Source organism: Lutjanus erythropterus, chromosome 10 (assembly GCF_056507025.1).
Source record: "Lutjanus erythropterus isolate fLutEry1 chromosome 10, fLutEry1.hap2, whole genome shotgun sequence".
NCBI classification, from domain to species: Eukaryota; Metazoa; Chordata; class Actinopteri; order Lutjaniformes; family Lutjanidae; genus Lutjanus; species Lutjanus erythropterus.
The window spans coordinates 28569733-28586704 of record NC_139326.1 but is presented as its reverse complement, the minus strand read 5'-3'; the positions used below and the strand labels follow the sequence as shown (position 1 = coordinate 28586704).

The following is a 16972-nucleotide window of genomic DNA, read 5'->3' as shown; positions in this document are numbered from 1 at the left end:
GCATTCATAACTTGACTAACGTATACAATATAAGTATTATCTGGACAGTTTATTTAAAACTATTTCTGTATGTGGATAATTCTTGTTGTTAATGACACTGGTGGCCGTTAAGTGAATTGCGATCAGAACACTGTTGCTGGCGCAAGCGAGCTCGTGGGTATCAGCCAAAACACTGACGTGAAATACACAAGACTGAACATGACTGACCGGCATCATGTTAATAAATAAAGTAAGTAAAGTTAGGCTTGTGTTGTAATGCATGCCAGTCGATCACTGACGTTTGCAGACTCTTCTAACGTAACATTTGCTCGTGTTGCACACTGTTGGAGCTTTAGAGGAACAGAAGAGAGGCACGCAGGAGCATAAACTTAACATTCTTTGGATTTTGTCATTAAATCTTCCCAAATCCTTTACACAGAAATTAGTCTGCAAGCTGTTATAGGCAACTGAGAAAGCCTGAGACGGTTTCATTTTTCAAAATTATGTACAATCTGTTCACACTTTGGCAATACAAAGCTAATAATATGTGTAAATTGCTTCACATAATACCTTTAAAATATTAGTACTCTCTATTCTGCAGAAAAATGGTCTCTGTCGGAGTTTCACTGCACGTTGCATCTGTGCATTTTTCTGCTGTAGATGTTTTAAGGTTGAGCAAATTTGAACTACTTTATACAATGTTGGCTAGTTTAATCTACAGCAATGTATCATATTCTATAAGATCATATGTTTGTAGTGTTGATGTAAAGTGAAAACCATGTATCTCTAAAAACACACCTTTTCATTAGAAAAATAACCCAGCTTTGTGATAGTCTTGCATAGCCAGACTTGCAGCAGTGGAGAAAGGTCTGGCTCCACATGTAATCATTTTGCTATAGGGGAAAAATTTCCCTGCCTTGTTTGTATTTCTCTCTTCTTCTCTCTTCTTCTTGGGCAGCACAAAGGATGCAATGATGGTGTTGCTGCAAAATAGTGTTGGGTGGGACTAGTTTTGGTGGAGCATTTGCACATTGGGAGGTGAGCTCTGGCATCACAATGACTACATTACTGCAGAAGGGAAGGTAAACATTGCTAGCTTGTTTACGTTGGTGCCATTAGCAGATAGCAGATTGCACGATACTGACTGAAACAAGAGGATCCAAGAGATTTTTTTAAGAGCTTCTTTAGTTTAAAGAGGGGAAGAATTTTCTCAACCCATAAAAGGAACGTTTCATCCTTGAGTTTATCAGAAAAATTCAAAATCACCACATTTAAAGATATGTGGTTTCCACTGGACAGGAATTGTATGAAAGACTGTAACCTGTAAAGTAACTAGTAACTAAAGCTGTCAGACAAATGTAGTGGAGTTAAAAAAAAAAACAATGCTCACCTCTGAAATGTACTGGACTTGAAATTTAAGTTGCGTAAAATGAAAATACTCAAAGCATATGCATCTTTATTGTAAACCAGTACTAGAGTAAATGTACTTAGTTACATGCCACGTCTGGGTTAGGATGACATCACTATAGCGGCACAGTGACTGTTGCATTCAGGGGATTGCGTGCAGTTTGTTAATGGGTGCTGGCTGCCAGTGTCTATAGAATGAGGCACCCACAATGTAACTGCAGAGACAAATATGAAATCAGTTGGTCATTCAGTTTGCACTCCTATTGTGTGCGGGAGAAGCCAACGAGTTTGTAGGCCATTAGAGCCTGAAAGGTTAAGTTTCCAGGTCCCATGATCTGTTCATATTCTGTTACGGGGGTCATATCCCATGGCTGGGAATGGACACCCTCAAACACGCAAAGGCCCTGTCCTGTTGTGTTCAGAAGGTTTACTAAACTTAGAACTTATGATAGAAGGTTAAAACAACCAGAAGGAAGGGGATGATTTTAAAGGTTTGCATGATAATATAGTAATAATATATTTTTATAGTATATATATTGTATTATATAATGATATAGTACAAGATTTTTGTAATTTGTAGGCAAACAAGAACTAGGTTATTCAGATTTTCTTTCCCTTTACACGTTTAATACTGTACTGTTTCTTCTATGTGACCACGTGGGGAAGCAACAATTTAGCTGAACAATTATATGGTGTTGTATACGGCGTTTATTGCCTTGTTTTAGGCCTTGGCTCATGTTTGCGCCAGGGTGGCATGTCAGCAGTTTCTATAAGTAGACCGTCTTTTGTCTGTAATTGGGCCCAGTCTTAATTGTTCAGCATTTCTAATCTATACGGTGGGCCCCACAAGTGCTTCTCTTTGTTGTGCCACATCAGAGCCATGATTCCCAGCTTTGCGTGCTGTGTTTTATTGGCTGCTTTAGATCAGAGGCCGCTCAGCACATGTCTTCTGTGATTTGTTATTCTTTAATGACGGCCATAGTTTAAATCCTACTGTGAGCTCTGTGGACTAGAACAAAGTGAGAGACAAAGACACACAGAGCCACAGAGAGTACATGCAGAGGGAACAAGGTTGATGAGGGGGGGCTGAGGTGTGTTCTGTTAATTAACCAACACAAACCAATTTACCACTGTAAATGGTTTGTACACATGACCACACAGAAGGCAAACCGGGAATGCCTTTAGCACAGTAAATGGCAGATGGCATGCTGTTTGAGTCACTGAGGACAATCTGAGAGTTACAGTAGCCTGCTTCTTAACATAAGCTCTTTGACTTGAAAATAAAAAAAATATACAAAAAAAAAATATTACTAGTGCAACACAAAGTTAAGCATTGTATTTTTTATTTTCAATTTACATGTATGTCCTCAGATGTTAGGATATTCATAATACAAAGATATTGTTAGAAGTGAACAGAAAACTGCTGTTTTACATGACAATATTTGAATATTTTAATACTTTTGACTAAATACTATCAGTGTTACCTATCAAGTCTGTTGACATTATTAACCATAATTAGGCTGATATTTAAATTAAATATTTCAAGAGGTAAATTGACATGTTTACAGTCATAAATATTTTTTAAACAAAAATATGAATACCAGTTACAAATAGTAATGATAGTTCACACAAACAATGCCAGGGAGTTCAAAATTCATTTCAAAACGTTTACGATAACAAGACTACTGCCATGTTGTGAGGCTGTGCTTTGTGCTAAATGCTAACTTCACAATGCTGACATGCTGATGTTAAGCAGATAATTACAATGTTTATACCATGTGCACCACCTTAATTTAGCATGTTAGCATGCTAACATTAAAAACTAGCACATACAGCTGAGGTGGATGGGAATATCATAAACTATTGGACTAAGTGACCCGATGACGTTGTTACATGAAAGGTCAGGGGATACCAAAGTACAGTTTTTCTTAAAGGGGACTTAATGTGTGCCAACAGTTTAGAGATGTACCCAAGATTTTTTTTCAGTCGAATTAAGATTTGGCACTTCAACACGAATATTCAACATCATCTTTTTCTTTTTGTTTTCCCAGTTCAGTGTGTCACACTTAATTTCTATATCAGCCTCTCTGAGAATGTTTTGCCTGTAAGACTTGTGTTTCAATGCCTTTCCTCCTCATCTGTAATGTGATTTTCACATTACAAAAAGTGAAAGTATGTGCCCCCAGTATTGTAAAATTACAAAATCCCAGTGCACTGCAGAGCTTCTCTCCCCACTGCAGCTGCTGTCTGGCGTCACCTGCCCTGCTTGATCTACACTCCTTCACACAATGAATTAAGGGTTTATTTGGACCAAAAAAAACATAGTCATCGTTGGAACAGAGGAAAGATGAACTGAGACATTGCTGAGACAGACTTTGTTTCTGTCAAGTTTGAATAAAACTGCCAAAGAGAAACTGTTAAAATTACAGTTTTGCAAAGGGAGGGAGCAATAGCTGTTTCTGGTTAAACAAAACGTAATCTACTCTTTATAAAAAAGGCCTCTCATTGTGGTGATCCTTTCCATAGTGTTGTCAGACATGTATAATATCAATTTCAGTCAGTGGCAAAAAAAAACTCTATCACTCTTCTCTGCTTCCATCACAGCAAGTTTTGTGGTCCAGTGACTCATAAGGTAGGGTTTACAGCCTGTCATGCTGTTGCACTGCTCTGTGTACAATGATGCAGCTGAAAAACAGGAGCTGAAACTCTGGAACTCACCCTAAAACAATTTAGATGGATTTTTGGGGTGAACTGTCTCTTTAACCATGGAGCTTATTTCAGGTTTCCAACCAGAAACATATGGAGGTGAGTATTCCCAGTCATTCAATTACAGATATTAAAATTACTGTTTGCTGTTTGGGTTTGGGGGAATCCCAGAGTATCCCAAAGGGCCCCAGAATGTTCAGAAAAATCCCAGATATAAGTTCACTGGGCAACACTAGACCACTGTCTAAAATGCAGTTTTCAGGTAGGATTCTGCTATAAGGAACATGATCCCTCAACAGACTTTCCCTGAATGGATAAAAGTTTACTGTCATGAAGATAACTTTCAAACTTTCCATTTAAGGACAGTAAGTAATTCTGCCCGACTCATCTTTTCTTCATATGCATGCTGCTATGTTTCTTTACATTTATCTTATGAAATTAGCCTGATTTCACACTTCGCTGTCCTCTTTACCTCCCTCAACGATGTGAGGGACTGTATCTAATCTCAGTGTGTGGGAGGTCACAGCACTGATGGGCGAGGAGGAGGATGTTCAAAAAGATGACAGGGGACTTGATGTCTTAATATATATTTTTGCATCGTTCCTCAGAGAGCCACTTGGGGAGACTGGGAGTAGATGACTTCATGTTTGCCTTGAAGCTACAATAAAAGAGAAGGAGGAGCTAGGGAATGAGGGATAAGGATGGGATAAAGACAGACATGAGGACATGAGGGGGATGAGAAGATGAAAGGGATCTGACTGACAAGGAGGAGATAGGAGAAAAGTTGAAGCTAGGAGAAGGAGGAGAGGGCCGACAAGAGTGAGGATGAACCCTGCGTGAACACAGTTTGAGGCCTGAAGCGCTGATCACCAATCAGAAACAGCCTCTCTCTCCCTCCCTCAGTGTTTAACTATAACTAATAACTTAAGATAAAGGCTTTTAATGAGCAGCTGTTTTCAAGCTAGTTTCATTTTTAATGTGGTGGGACAGGAAAGCGGAGGGACTCTCTCAAAGTACGAGCACAGAGGCACTTCAAATGACCCTTGATTGTCTTAAATATGTTTGTTCAATACAAACATGAAGTTAGATAATATCTTATACTGTTTCTTGCTCATTTCTAAAATCTCATGAACACATTTGTACATATTTCCCTCTTTATCCTATTTGACCACATTTGCCAAAACAGAAACTCCAGTATGTTAACAGTAATGAGAGTAACTGTATCTTTGTGGCATTATTAAATAGTAACTTGGCTATTTTTCAACCTGGTCCCTATTTTCACATGTTTTCCTCTGACAAAACAGATCCGTGAAACAGGCTGCAATGAAATCATCATGGGCAATCACCCAAAAGTTTGTCCACTAAAAGTGCTTGTTTTGCCACATGCACTGATAATTAAGGCGAAAAAGCCAAAAGCCAAAAGTTACTTTTCAGTCTGGTTTAGTTGAAACAAACATTAGATTGTAGTAGCATCGAGAGGTGTGCTTACAGATTGCAATCAAGTCACCTCACACTCCCATCTCAAGTATGTAGGAGAACCTAGGGTGGCAGCAAAGCTCAGAGAAAATGTGGAATGCTTCCATGCAGCTGCATGCCTCACCAGCAGCATTTCAGAGCCGCGTTTTGTCTGCTTGATTATGCTGAATTGGACAGATTTAGTTGACTTGGTCATTTTTCTTTGATTTTTGTGCTTCTACCACATAATTAAATGGCATAATTTGTATCTGTTTTTGTGATTGCAAGTCAGCACAAGCTTTTTTAATTTAGAAAACACACTGGATTCTCTATGAAGTTTCTGTTTCTGACTTCCTACTTATTTAATCTGCTCTGTGCTGTCTGTGCAGGTTGAAAAATATCAAAGTAACCCTTTAAGGTTAGCCAGTTATGGTGGCTAATAATAATAATAATAATAATAATAATGACCAGAGCACCATTTGTTTTTGGTGGTCTAAAACCTCAAGGAGATAGTTATCCTGTATGGACGTGGTTTCATAGTCAGACCAAAATCGGTGCTCAGATCCAGCTCCTGCCCTGGAACATTTTCAATCTGCAGCCCATGGAGCAGCGTGGTGAGAAACACAAACATCTCCAAACGTGCAAATCCGTCCCCAAGACAGCGTCTCTTCCCCATGCCAAAGATGAGAACTTTCTCCGTCAGCTCTTTGTTAAGGAGTCCTGACAAACTTAGGAAGCGTTCAGGGCGAAATGTGTCCGGGTCACCCCAAAGATCACTGAGACAGAGTGAAAAACATGAAAAGAACACACCTTTATCAGCTGGAGAGAAAATGTTGAGAGATTTCACTTTTTAATGATGAAAGTCTAATTCAAAGTCATTATGTTGTGATGATTGTGGCTACTCACGTATCATGATTGACTTGATATTGGTTAATGAAGACACACGTATCTTTGGGAATGAAGTATCCATTCAGGGTGATGTTTCTTGTGGTACTGAAGGGGAGAAATCCAGAGAGATGTTGTAACAACAATAAATATGACTGTAAATGACTGTACTGAAATTAAAACTAATGTCTTACCAGTGAGGAATGGTAAACGGGACATATGAAGCATGGCGAAACACTTCATATATGAATGCCTCTGTGAAAGGCATCCTGGGCTTATCTGAAAACCTGGGCAGTCTGGCTGGGCCAATGTGGTTGTCTACCGGAGAAAAAAGAAATTTAATGAACACTGAGGAGCTATTTTACAATTCCAGAGGGGAAAAGTGTGCTTTGGTCTGATGAGTCCACATTTCAGATTGGTTTTTAAAATTGTGGATGTCCTGTCCTCTAGGTTAAAGAAGAAAAGTACCACACAGATTGTTGCTTGTTTGCAAAAATGTTTGCACATTTTTTGGAGTGTTGCAGGCATCAAATTCAGAATAAGTGCAGTTTTACAAAAGACAACAAAGTTTCAATTTGAACATGAAATACCTTGTCTCTGTACTGTATTCAATTGAATATAGGTCAAAAAGGATTTGCAAATCATTGCATTCTGTCCATCCACTTCACATGTAATTATCATGACATAAAGTATGCATTTATTTCAGATTTATTTCAGATTCAGAAGTGTTGCTCATTCATTAATGCAGTTCCCAGTAAATTGGTGAGCCCCTACTAAACAGTAGAATGAAAGCTTGATTTAAAATTAATTGAAGTGATGAGTAAGTGAAGAATGTCAAACTATGTGTGTTCAATGCCTTGCGTGTTACAGCCTTTGTGTCAGTCGGGAACTCTCGAACCCTTCGTTCTTTCTTTCTTTCTTTCTCTGGCTGTTTGTGCCTCCCTCTCTGATTCATCCTGTCTCCTTTTAGTGTCTCCCCCCCCTCCCTCTCTGTGAAAATGCAACGTGCCTCAGAAGAACACACAGCACCAGTTTTGTCAACCCACAATAGTAACTCTGGCGTCAGCAAATTGGACTGATCTTTTGTGAATTCCTCTGGTGTCTGTCCGGGAAGGGCACTCGGGTTGGCAATTGTTGTGTTGATTCTGCCTGAAAATCTGATACGTCCTAATAGACATCATGTAACATTTGCCTGGCTACTCTTGTGATGACAATACAGATTTGCTGCAAAGAGATGTACACAGGTGCATGTCATGCATGCAACAGTGCACACAGGTTTAGGAGCAACATATGCTGCCATCCAGACAATGTATTTTTCAGGGGCAATCCTGTTTATTTTAGAAAGGCAATGCCAAGCATGACTGCACAATTATCACAATATTATGGAATTCGTAATATAACCAAGTACAATATCTAAATCTGTGCCAATGGCATCAGCAAATTGGACTGGTTTTTAGTGAGTTCCTCTGGTGTCTGTCCTGTAAGGGCACTAAGGTTGGCAATTGTGTTGATTCTCTCTGAAATTCTGGGACTTCCTAATAGACCGCTGAATTTAATTTTAATGTAGCAACAGCAGTCACCTCCAGATAGATGTCTGGCAGCTGATTTGAACAGCAGAGACATGTAACATTTTCAGCTGTAACATTTAAAGACACATGGTTAAACACAGTGGTCTAACCTCTCTAATGTTTTCTTTGCTAGTGTCTTTGATAACCCAACAGTGACATCTCCCCAGTAGCTGGACATACTGCTAGTGGAGTAGACAAGCTGTCATTATATTTAGGCTGTAATCCTTTTTATTATATGATTGACAGTTGAAGCGAGTTGTTTGTAACTGTCCCCTCCTCCCCAGACGCGGCAGAGACAGGCAGCCTGCAGGAGCCTCGTAAATTGACAATGGCAAGCGATGACTAGTCCTTCATCATAAGTTGATCAGCTCCTTATAACTGTTAGTTACCTGTCAAAGTTAAGCCTGTTTTCCTGAAAATAAAAGCACACTGCTTTGAAATATCACACACTGGTTGATGAGCTAAGATTTATCAATTAATTGTTTCAGTCATTTTTCAAACAAAAATATTTATGTTTATATATAACATATGCTCGTACCAGCTTCTTAAATGTGAGGAATTGCTGTAAATTGAAATAGTAAATGCATGAGTCTTTGTGATGAGAAGTTTCCACAGTATTTTGCAATTTTATAAACTAAACGATTTATCAGTTTATGGTAAAAACAATCAGTAGATTAACTGATAATAAAAAAATTCTTAGCTGCAGCCCAGTCCCATTGAAATGTAAGACAGTACCTATCTCCTGGTGTATTCTGTCCTGGATGTCAGGAAACTTGATCAGGTACAACAGGCTCCACTGTAAACCAGCAATGATGGTGTCGAATCCTTTAAAAAATCACAAATAACACAACTGCAGTGAAAAAAGTAACCATGTTCATCAATACGATCAATTTACTGTCATTTTCTGCGCTATTTGTCATCAGTAAAAGACTCCAGTGTGTCTAACCTGCTCCAAAGATGTCTATGACACTGTGAATGATCTGAGAGTTGGAGAGCATAGACGAATCTTTATCTTCTTCTCTGTCCTCACACAGTGCAATCAGAGCATCTGTAATGTCTCGGATACAGTTCTGCAATCACACACATAAAATAAAAGACAGGATACTTAACATTGATTGTCTTTATCACCACTGAAACATCAATCTATCTCTATCAAACGGATAAAACAGGATGATTAACGACTATCGCAGGCTTAAATAGAAACAGAGGTTCAAAGTTTTAAAAGCAATAATTATGGACGAGACGGTAATCAGTATGACGCGTGTCTTCCAGTGGGACGCTAATTCCTAATTAGAGTGCGTGCGAACATTTTAGCCACTCTGCACAAGAACAAAGGTCCCTCCCAGGGAACTTGTTTGTTATTTTTTTGGCTACAGTTGCACTCGCAGCTACTACTGTATGAGTGCGATGTCAGATTAAATAGTGGATGGCAAATTAGTGGGACAGATCTACAGAAAACAACACTTACAGACACACAGTCCAATACATCAGGCTGTCCTGGAAGTAATCTCTCTGTTTTTTGTGGACACTGTGCAACACACTTGTTTAGGGTAAGATAATATTAATCAAATCTGTGATTGATTAGTCATTTTAATACATTATTATCCTATTTAACAAATCCTTGTGGAGGCAGATTTTTGTTCCTTTCTTTGTTTTGCATTGAATGTCCAACCATAAACCATAAATTGTGAATTATTCTTAAAATTTACTTTCTTTCGCAGTTGCCATCAAAACACAACCCTCAGTGTAATGTGTCAAATTAGAATAACTAATTTTCAGTGCTCCAAAGTACAGAGAAGTTGATTTTTTACAGATAATCAACAGATAATCCTGCAAACACTTTAAAAGTGTGTAATTCTGCATTTCCTTTTCCGATTTCTTTTCATTAAACAAAATTCAGTTCTTCAAGTAGAGCTGCACCGATGAAAAGATTTGTTGTCAACTATTAAATCAATTGCCAACTGTTTTAATCATCAGTTACTCAGTTTGAGTATTTTTTTAAGAACAAAGTAAAAATTGTCTGATTTCAGCTTTGCAAATGTGACTGTTTTCTGGTTTCTTAACTCCTCTGCGACAGTGAACTGAATATCTTTGGGTTGTGGACAAAACAAGACATTTGAGGAAATTATCTTGAGCTTTGACATTTTATAGACGAAGATAAGATAAGATAAGATAGAACTAAGTAAATTCCTGTGCTATATTGCATTGAGACAATAATCAAGAGGTTAATCAACAGCCCTGTCTACAGTCTGCTGGCCTCCTTACCTTATCAAAGGTGTTGATGTGCTCCTCAATGCTCCGCTCCATGAATCCGTTCATCCTGTGGATATGCTGGACCATCTTCCTCAGAGATGGACTTGGAACGTAGCGGAACACGGGGAAAAAATCAGCCAGGTTCCCCGCTGCAAAGATCCTCAGGACCTCGTTGTTGATGTGAACGATAGTGAGGAACTCCTTGTCGTTGTAATCGTACCTTTTCCCAAAACAGAGAGCGCAGACAACATTCGCCACTGAGGTCACCAGGGGCTTCACCGGATCTATACCACCTCCTTTAGCAGCTGCAGCAGCCTGTTCCCGGATCACCTCCACCATCTCTGCTGCCTCTGCGCAGACATGCTCCTCCAGCAGGCAGGTGGCACCAGATCCTCTGGGCTCAGCCTGAGAGAACGACCTGAGGGCGTTCTTACACAGCTTCTTATGGAGCATCCAGGCTGGTCCATACTTCTCACTGAAGGTCATGCTGGTCCCGTTGGCCACGGCAGAAAAGGTGAAGAGGTCAGGTCGGCCAGCAAAAGCTTCTCCCTGCCGGACCAGCGCCTGTCTGATGGTGGAGTATCCACTCAGGACAACAACAGTCAAAGAACCCAGACGCATCTGAAGTAAAGGAATGATTGAATAAATAAATGAATCTTCCATTTAAAAAAACACATTTTACTGTTCCTACCTTGAAAACATCACCGTACTGGAGCCTCAGGCGGGTTAAAGAAAGATGAATCTGATCCCCCATCTGCAGCAGATTGCCGACAAGGGGCCACGGCGTGGGGCCAGGAGGAGGGGGATATTTTGTCTGGTCCAATTGGGAGTAGTAGTGGTGGCTCTTTCGGCCCCTGAGGGCCATCAGGAGGAGGGTGATGAGACACAGAGCCACAGTGACACTGGACAGAGAGGCACAAGGGTTGTCCTTCAAGGGCAGAGTCCCAAATGTCAATCTCATCATGGCAGGTAAACTAAGAGAGAAAGAGATTGTTAAAAGACACAAAAGACATGATATTAAGTCAACATTTTGGGAAAATTTCCAGTATTTTCAAATATTAAGTCAATATTTTTAGAGAGTTTCTCATTATTTTGAGACATAAGGTCATTACTTTGGTAAAGTTTCTCATTATTTGAGATACTAAGTCATTATTTTGATAAAGGTTTCATATTGGCAGGTAGACTGAAAGAGAAAGAGATCATTAAAAAACATAGAACGGGAAAATTTGTAAGAGTGAAAAAAGATTAAATTACTCTCAATCAAGCTGTGACTCGTGCTCAAAATATAGAGAGGATTTACTCACAAAAGTTAGTAATACGGCTCCCAAATGAAAGAAGGAAAAAGGAAACAACGAAAGAAAACTCACCATGCAGCGTCCTCTGTAACTTTGGTGTCAAAATGTAGGGAGCCAGGCAACAGGGAGCAGAGCAGAAACCAAAATAGTCAGCAGGCAGAAGTTTGAGGTCTGATCCTCAGGAGCAGTCTGGGATGTCCCTTTGAGCAGCAGGCGGGCCCCCTGCAGAGGGAGCTGCTGCCCGCTCACAATAGAGAGGCACACATGGCGAGAAACTTGGCTCAGGGTGAAGGACGAGGAGTCTGGCCCGGCCAGCCAGTGACCGCATCGGCCCATTTGACCGTAGACCGGAACCGTTCACAACATGGGCCCCTCCTCTCCCTGTTCCCTCTGTCCTCACAAAGCTGGAAGTTGCTTGTTGTCGCTGTGCGTTGATTTGCAAAGTATTTTCATGGGATTATATTTTATAAAAAGTGTTACTACACATGCAAGGATGGAAAAAAGCCAAAAAAAAAAGATTCTCCACAAGCACCTTGAAAATGTACCATGAATTTTCATCACTTAATATTTATTTCAACATATTTTCATTTCAAATTGACTGTTTTGTACTGAATAAAACATTGTGAAGTTAGTAGTCAGTTAAGTGAAGGATCTGAGTACTTTTATGAAAAATGTAATATTTGTAAAGTATCACAAGGGGGCGCTCCCCTTCTGTTCATGTTGACTTCATGTACCCTACGGTTTGGACTAAGGTCATGTTTTCAGGCAGTTGATGTTTGTCACTGACTTGCATCACATCATGTCTATTCACAACCACAACACCTCGTGAAGCCAACATCTGCCAATATGGTTAATTTGGCATTACCAAGAGATATGAAGTCAATATTTTGAGAAGGTTTCTCATTATTTAGATACATTAAGTCATCATTTTCATAAAGTTTCTCATTGTTTTGAAATATTAAATCATTATTTAGAGATAATAAGTCATTATTTTTGGAAGGTTTCTCAAAATTTTCAAATGTTAAGTCAATATTTTGGGAAGGTTTCTGAGGTTATGAGAGATTTTCTCATTATCTTTAGATATAAAGTCATTTTTTGATAAACTATGTCATTATTTTGTTATATTAAGCCATTATTTGGTGATAATAAGTCATTATAGTGAGAAAATTTCTCATTATAATGACCTACTTCAGGATATTTTTTTCATTACACTGGCAGAAATGGATTTACGTAAGAAGCGTGGTCACAGTTACAGGAACACTCCATACACTGGTTTACAAAAAAAAAACATGACACACCCTCAACAGTAAAGATTATTAAAAAGGCTACAACCTTAATGCATGCTTTGTGTGTAGTTACAGTATGAAAAACACTAGTAATAGTTATGAAGTTATAACTCTTCGTACAGTGGCAGATTTTATATTACAGTGGCAACATCATGTGGATTTTTCAGCCATTGAGAGAACTGCACACCTAGTCAATTAATTGAATACTTGTCAACAATAAAATTAATCACCAACTATTTTAGTGATCAATTATTCATTTTAAAGAAAAAATATCAAAATTCTAAATTTCAGCTTTTAAAATGTGAATATTTTCTGGTTTCTTTACACCTCTGACAGTAAAGTGAATAGCTTTGAGTTGTGGACAAAATAAGATATTTAAGGATGTCACCTTGGGCTTTGGAAAACCTCTAAATCAACATGTTTCACACTTTATGGCATTTTATGAACCAAACAACTAATCGATTGATCAAGAAAATTATCAACAGATTAACCAATGAAAATAATGCCCTAATGTCGCCCATGTCTATTATATAATAATAATAATAATTTCCCTTTCATTTATTCTCTCTTTTTTTTATCTTTTGTTATTTTCACTTGTGGCCTTTTCGCTTTTCCTCAAGTTCTCTCTTCCCTTTTTCCCACCTTCTCTCTCATGCTTTCATCCTTCATTTCCCTTCTTTTCATCTGTGCCAGTCTCACATCCTCCTCCCCAGTTTCTCTCACTATCTCTCGCTCTCCATCTTTCATTCCTTTTATTCTCCTTTCTTTCTCACTCTCCACCGAACCGTCAATTTAGCTCAGGCTCAACTGTGGAACACCCGGTGCTGTCAGGCCGAGCGACAGCTCCTTTGACCTAGTGGTCCACCACATCCTTTCCAGGGCCGAGGCGGTCCGGTCTTGTCATTAGCTCTGGCAGACAGAGCCGAGACACACACTCTGTGGAGCCAGACTGGATGGTGAAGTGTCTACTAGGAGAATGTGCTGTTTAGAGGAGGTGTTGTGGCCTGCAAATTTACTATTAAGAGCAAATTAAAGGTTTGTATACAACATTGATGTCATTTGCCAGTCACAGACCTGTTTAAGTGATGAACTGCACTATTTGTGGTTGTTTTTAGTGATGGTAGCAGATGTTTTATACTTGTGCTACAGTTTTGTGGCCTTATTTACAAAACTTAAAGGGACAGTTCACCCCCAAATCAAAAATGCATATTTTCCTCTGGCCTGTAGTTCTATTTATCTGTCTGGATTTTTTGGGCATAAGTTGCCAGGTTTTAGAGGCATTATCTGTAGGGATGTCTACTTTCTCTCCAATATAACAGAACTAGAGGGCACTTGGCCTGTGGTGCTCAGAGCCCAATAAATACATAAATAAATAAATGAGAAAAAAATCAAAAACAATCTCTCTTTCTCTTTCTTTGTGACAGTGATACCATGTGTCTTGATCAAAAATGAATATCAGTTATAATTCCTCACTGAGGCACAAAACACCCAAAATGATTGAGATAGACAAGCAGAATTTGAGTGAATAGCTTTCATCCAGTGCTCACAACCCACTATATAACTAACCCAAACTGCCTTCACAGCACAAGCCTCAAGTCAACTGTAGAGCTCTACACATTTGTATGGGAAGATGGGTTTCCACTGCAGTTCTGCTGATCTTTCCATTGTTTAACAAGGGTTAATTACAGAGGTTGTGTAGCCCCTGGGGATAATTCTCAAAGGGGTGCGTGTATGTGTGTGTGTACAGCCAAGATCAAAATAGGCGCACCAGACAAAGTTATGTGATCGCATTGTTCCTGGGAGACAGTGAAGCAGCAGGAGGCCCCTTATCAAAGCAAACATCTTCCCAATTATGTTTGCTGCCTTCTACATGGCCAATACTCAGCATGTGCTGCATGCAATAGACGCACTGCAACAAGAAGTGGCTGCAAAGACAAAGACATGTAAATGTTTGAGCTTGCTCAAAGCAGCTTTTTGTAAGTGGCTGATGCTGATATCATATATTGGCATTATGTATTAAATTTATAGCAGGGTTGATATATAATCAAAACAAAGAAAAGTCATGTAAAATCCAAGTATTTCATGCACATTATTGTAGCTTGTAGCTATTGATTATTTATTAATAATTGATGAAATATAAAAATATATTGGGTTATGCTGTGGATTTCAGAATGTGTCTGGTAAATCTGTGATATATTTGCTATAATAAATCATTAAATGTAGTGAGACAGGCAGTCACTTAACTCAAACTTCAGAGTGTGTATTTTCAGAGCAGTGGGCTTTCGTTTTCAGGATAACAGGCTGAACATTGCATTGATACACAACTGACAGTTAAAAACAACTGATCAACTGACAGTATAGGACTCATTGCCATGTTATGGTCAAATTACAATGTTGCACTCGTCTTGCACTCCTGCAGTGTTCCTTCAGCCTGTCTGAGCTTCCGAAAGTCTGGGGGCGAGGGGGCGGGGGGAATTTTCAATAGGATTTCAACTTATTTAATATACCATCAATGACTCCAACTAACTATTTTCACTGCTGTACTTATTTTTGGATGTACAACTGTTACATTTACAGTATGACAGAAGCAACGTCATTCAACATCAGCGTTTAATCAACACAGACATTGGCTGACACCAGTTGTCTCAAAATACCAGATAATTGGCACTGGCTGCGGGAGGAAAAGCTGTTTAAAAAAAAGAGGAATGATTTTGTGATATTAATTAACTTACTTAATTTAAGAATAAACTAATTCAATTACCCCATTAGGACTATCATAAATGTGTATACATCAACCAAAACAGGCACAGTAGACCTGCAAGAACGCCTTAAATTAGACACAGATTACGTACATAGAAAAGAGTGATTTAGTTGGAATAGAAAAGTAGGAAAAACTGAGGCGCAACGCCAGGGTTTAGGTAACCACGTATAGTTCAATTACTTGTTGAGCTACAATTTGCAGCAGTTAGGTGGTAGTTTAAGTACATTCAAATCTAAGTATCTTTTTCAGTGGCCAATTCCTTTGGGTCATACAACTAGTTCAGGTAGATACTTAAAAAAGTACATATTTGTACTATCCTCATGAAATGTTTTGCCATACAATGTGGCACAATGCCACAGCTCACTGATCATTGTTGTAATTTCATGACAATCATCTGGTATTTGATGAAAAATCCCCTGTGGGTTGAGACCTCGATGTCTCTGATTGAATTGTATGAATTTCCAGAGAAATTCTGCATTTTCCTGATTACACCTCAACCACAGCTGGACTGGGGCAAAAAATCTACCTTGGCATTTTTGGCCCAGACCGGACTTCCAAAATCGGTCAAACACCAACCACTAACACACCATCCTTACAATCCCCTGAATTATGGATACTGTACTATTAACCCAAACCACTGCAGAGCTGAGTAGTAAGTGGACCAGTGAAGTTTGTGGGGTTATCCCCTGAAAACTGACCAAACTCAGAGCTAAACTCTGCCAATGTGAAAATGGGCTAAAAGATCAAAGTTTCATATCAGTTGATGTCGATAAATATTGATCATGTAGGTTGTGACTGACTACATGATATGTACTCCAAAGGGTGGAAGCGTCTAAGGTGATAAAATGAGTAAAAATCACAATATTTTTGACCAAATACCTTAATATTGTGACAATATTATAGTGATGACTTTCACAAAATATTAAAAAATATAAAATAAACCCCAGGATGATGAGTATTGGCACTGTGTAACACCCCAGTCAGATGGGCAGCTATAATATCAAGTGGGCTGAGATCGGAAGGTCAAATTTACTTATTAAGTCTTTTTTTGTTTGTTTGTTTGTTTGTTTGTTTGATTGTTTGTTTGTTTGTTTTTGTTTTAATGCTGGTGGCCTGGCAGCTCACTAGGTGGACATGCCCATTAGATATTTGCCAGATCATCAGTTGAAGCCTGGTTTTGGCTATTACTTATTCTCAAAGAGAAAAGAGCTAATTACATTTCTTGACTCTTCAATGTTTATAATTCCTTTAATTTATAGAAAAGATCAATGAACAATAAATTCAAGCTAATTTCAGCTCAGATTAAAAATACTTACCCTTCACTATAGTAGGCTCCTGTGTTTCATGGCGGGGAAACTGAGCGGTGCGCGCGCCTGC

At 38.9% G+C, this 16972-nt stretch overlaps 1 protein-coding gene across 1 annotated transcript; it reads right to left on the bottom strand.

Annotated features, from left to right (window-relative positions):
• Positions 1-6040: 6040 nt before the first annotated feature.
• cyp1d1 (cytochrome P450, family 1, subfamily D, polypeptide 1) lies at positions 6041-11214 on the bottom strand. The gene is made up of 7 exons (XM_084729593.1): positions 10945-11214; positions 10266-10874; positions 8947-9070; positions 8736-8825; positions 6627-6750; positions 6454-6540; positions 6041-6323 (listed from the first exon to the last, which is right to left on the bottom strand). The coding sequence occupies exons 1-7, from the start codon at positions 11212-11214 to the stop codon at positions 6041-6043; spliced, it is 1587 nt and encodes a 528-aa protein (XP_084585719.1).
• Between the last annotated feature and the right edge of the window lie 5758 nt (positions 11215-16972).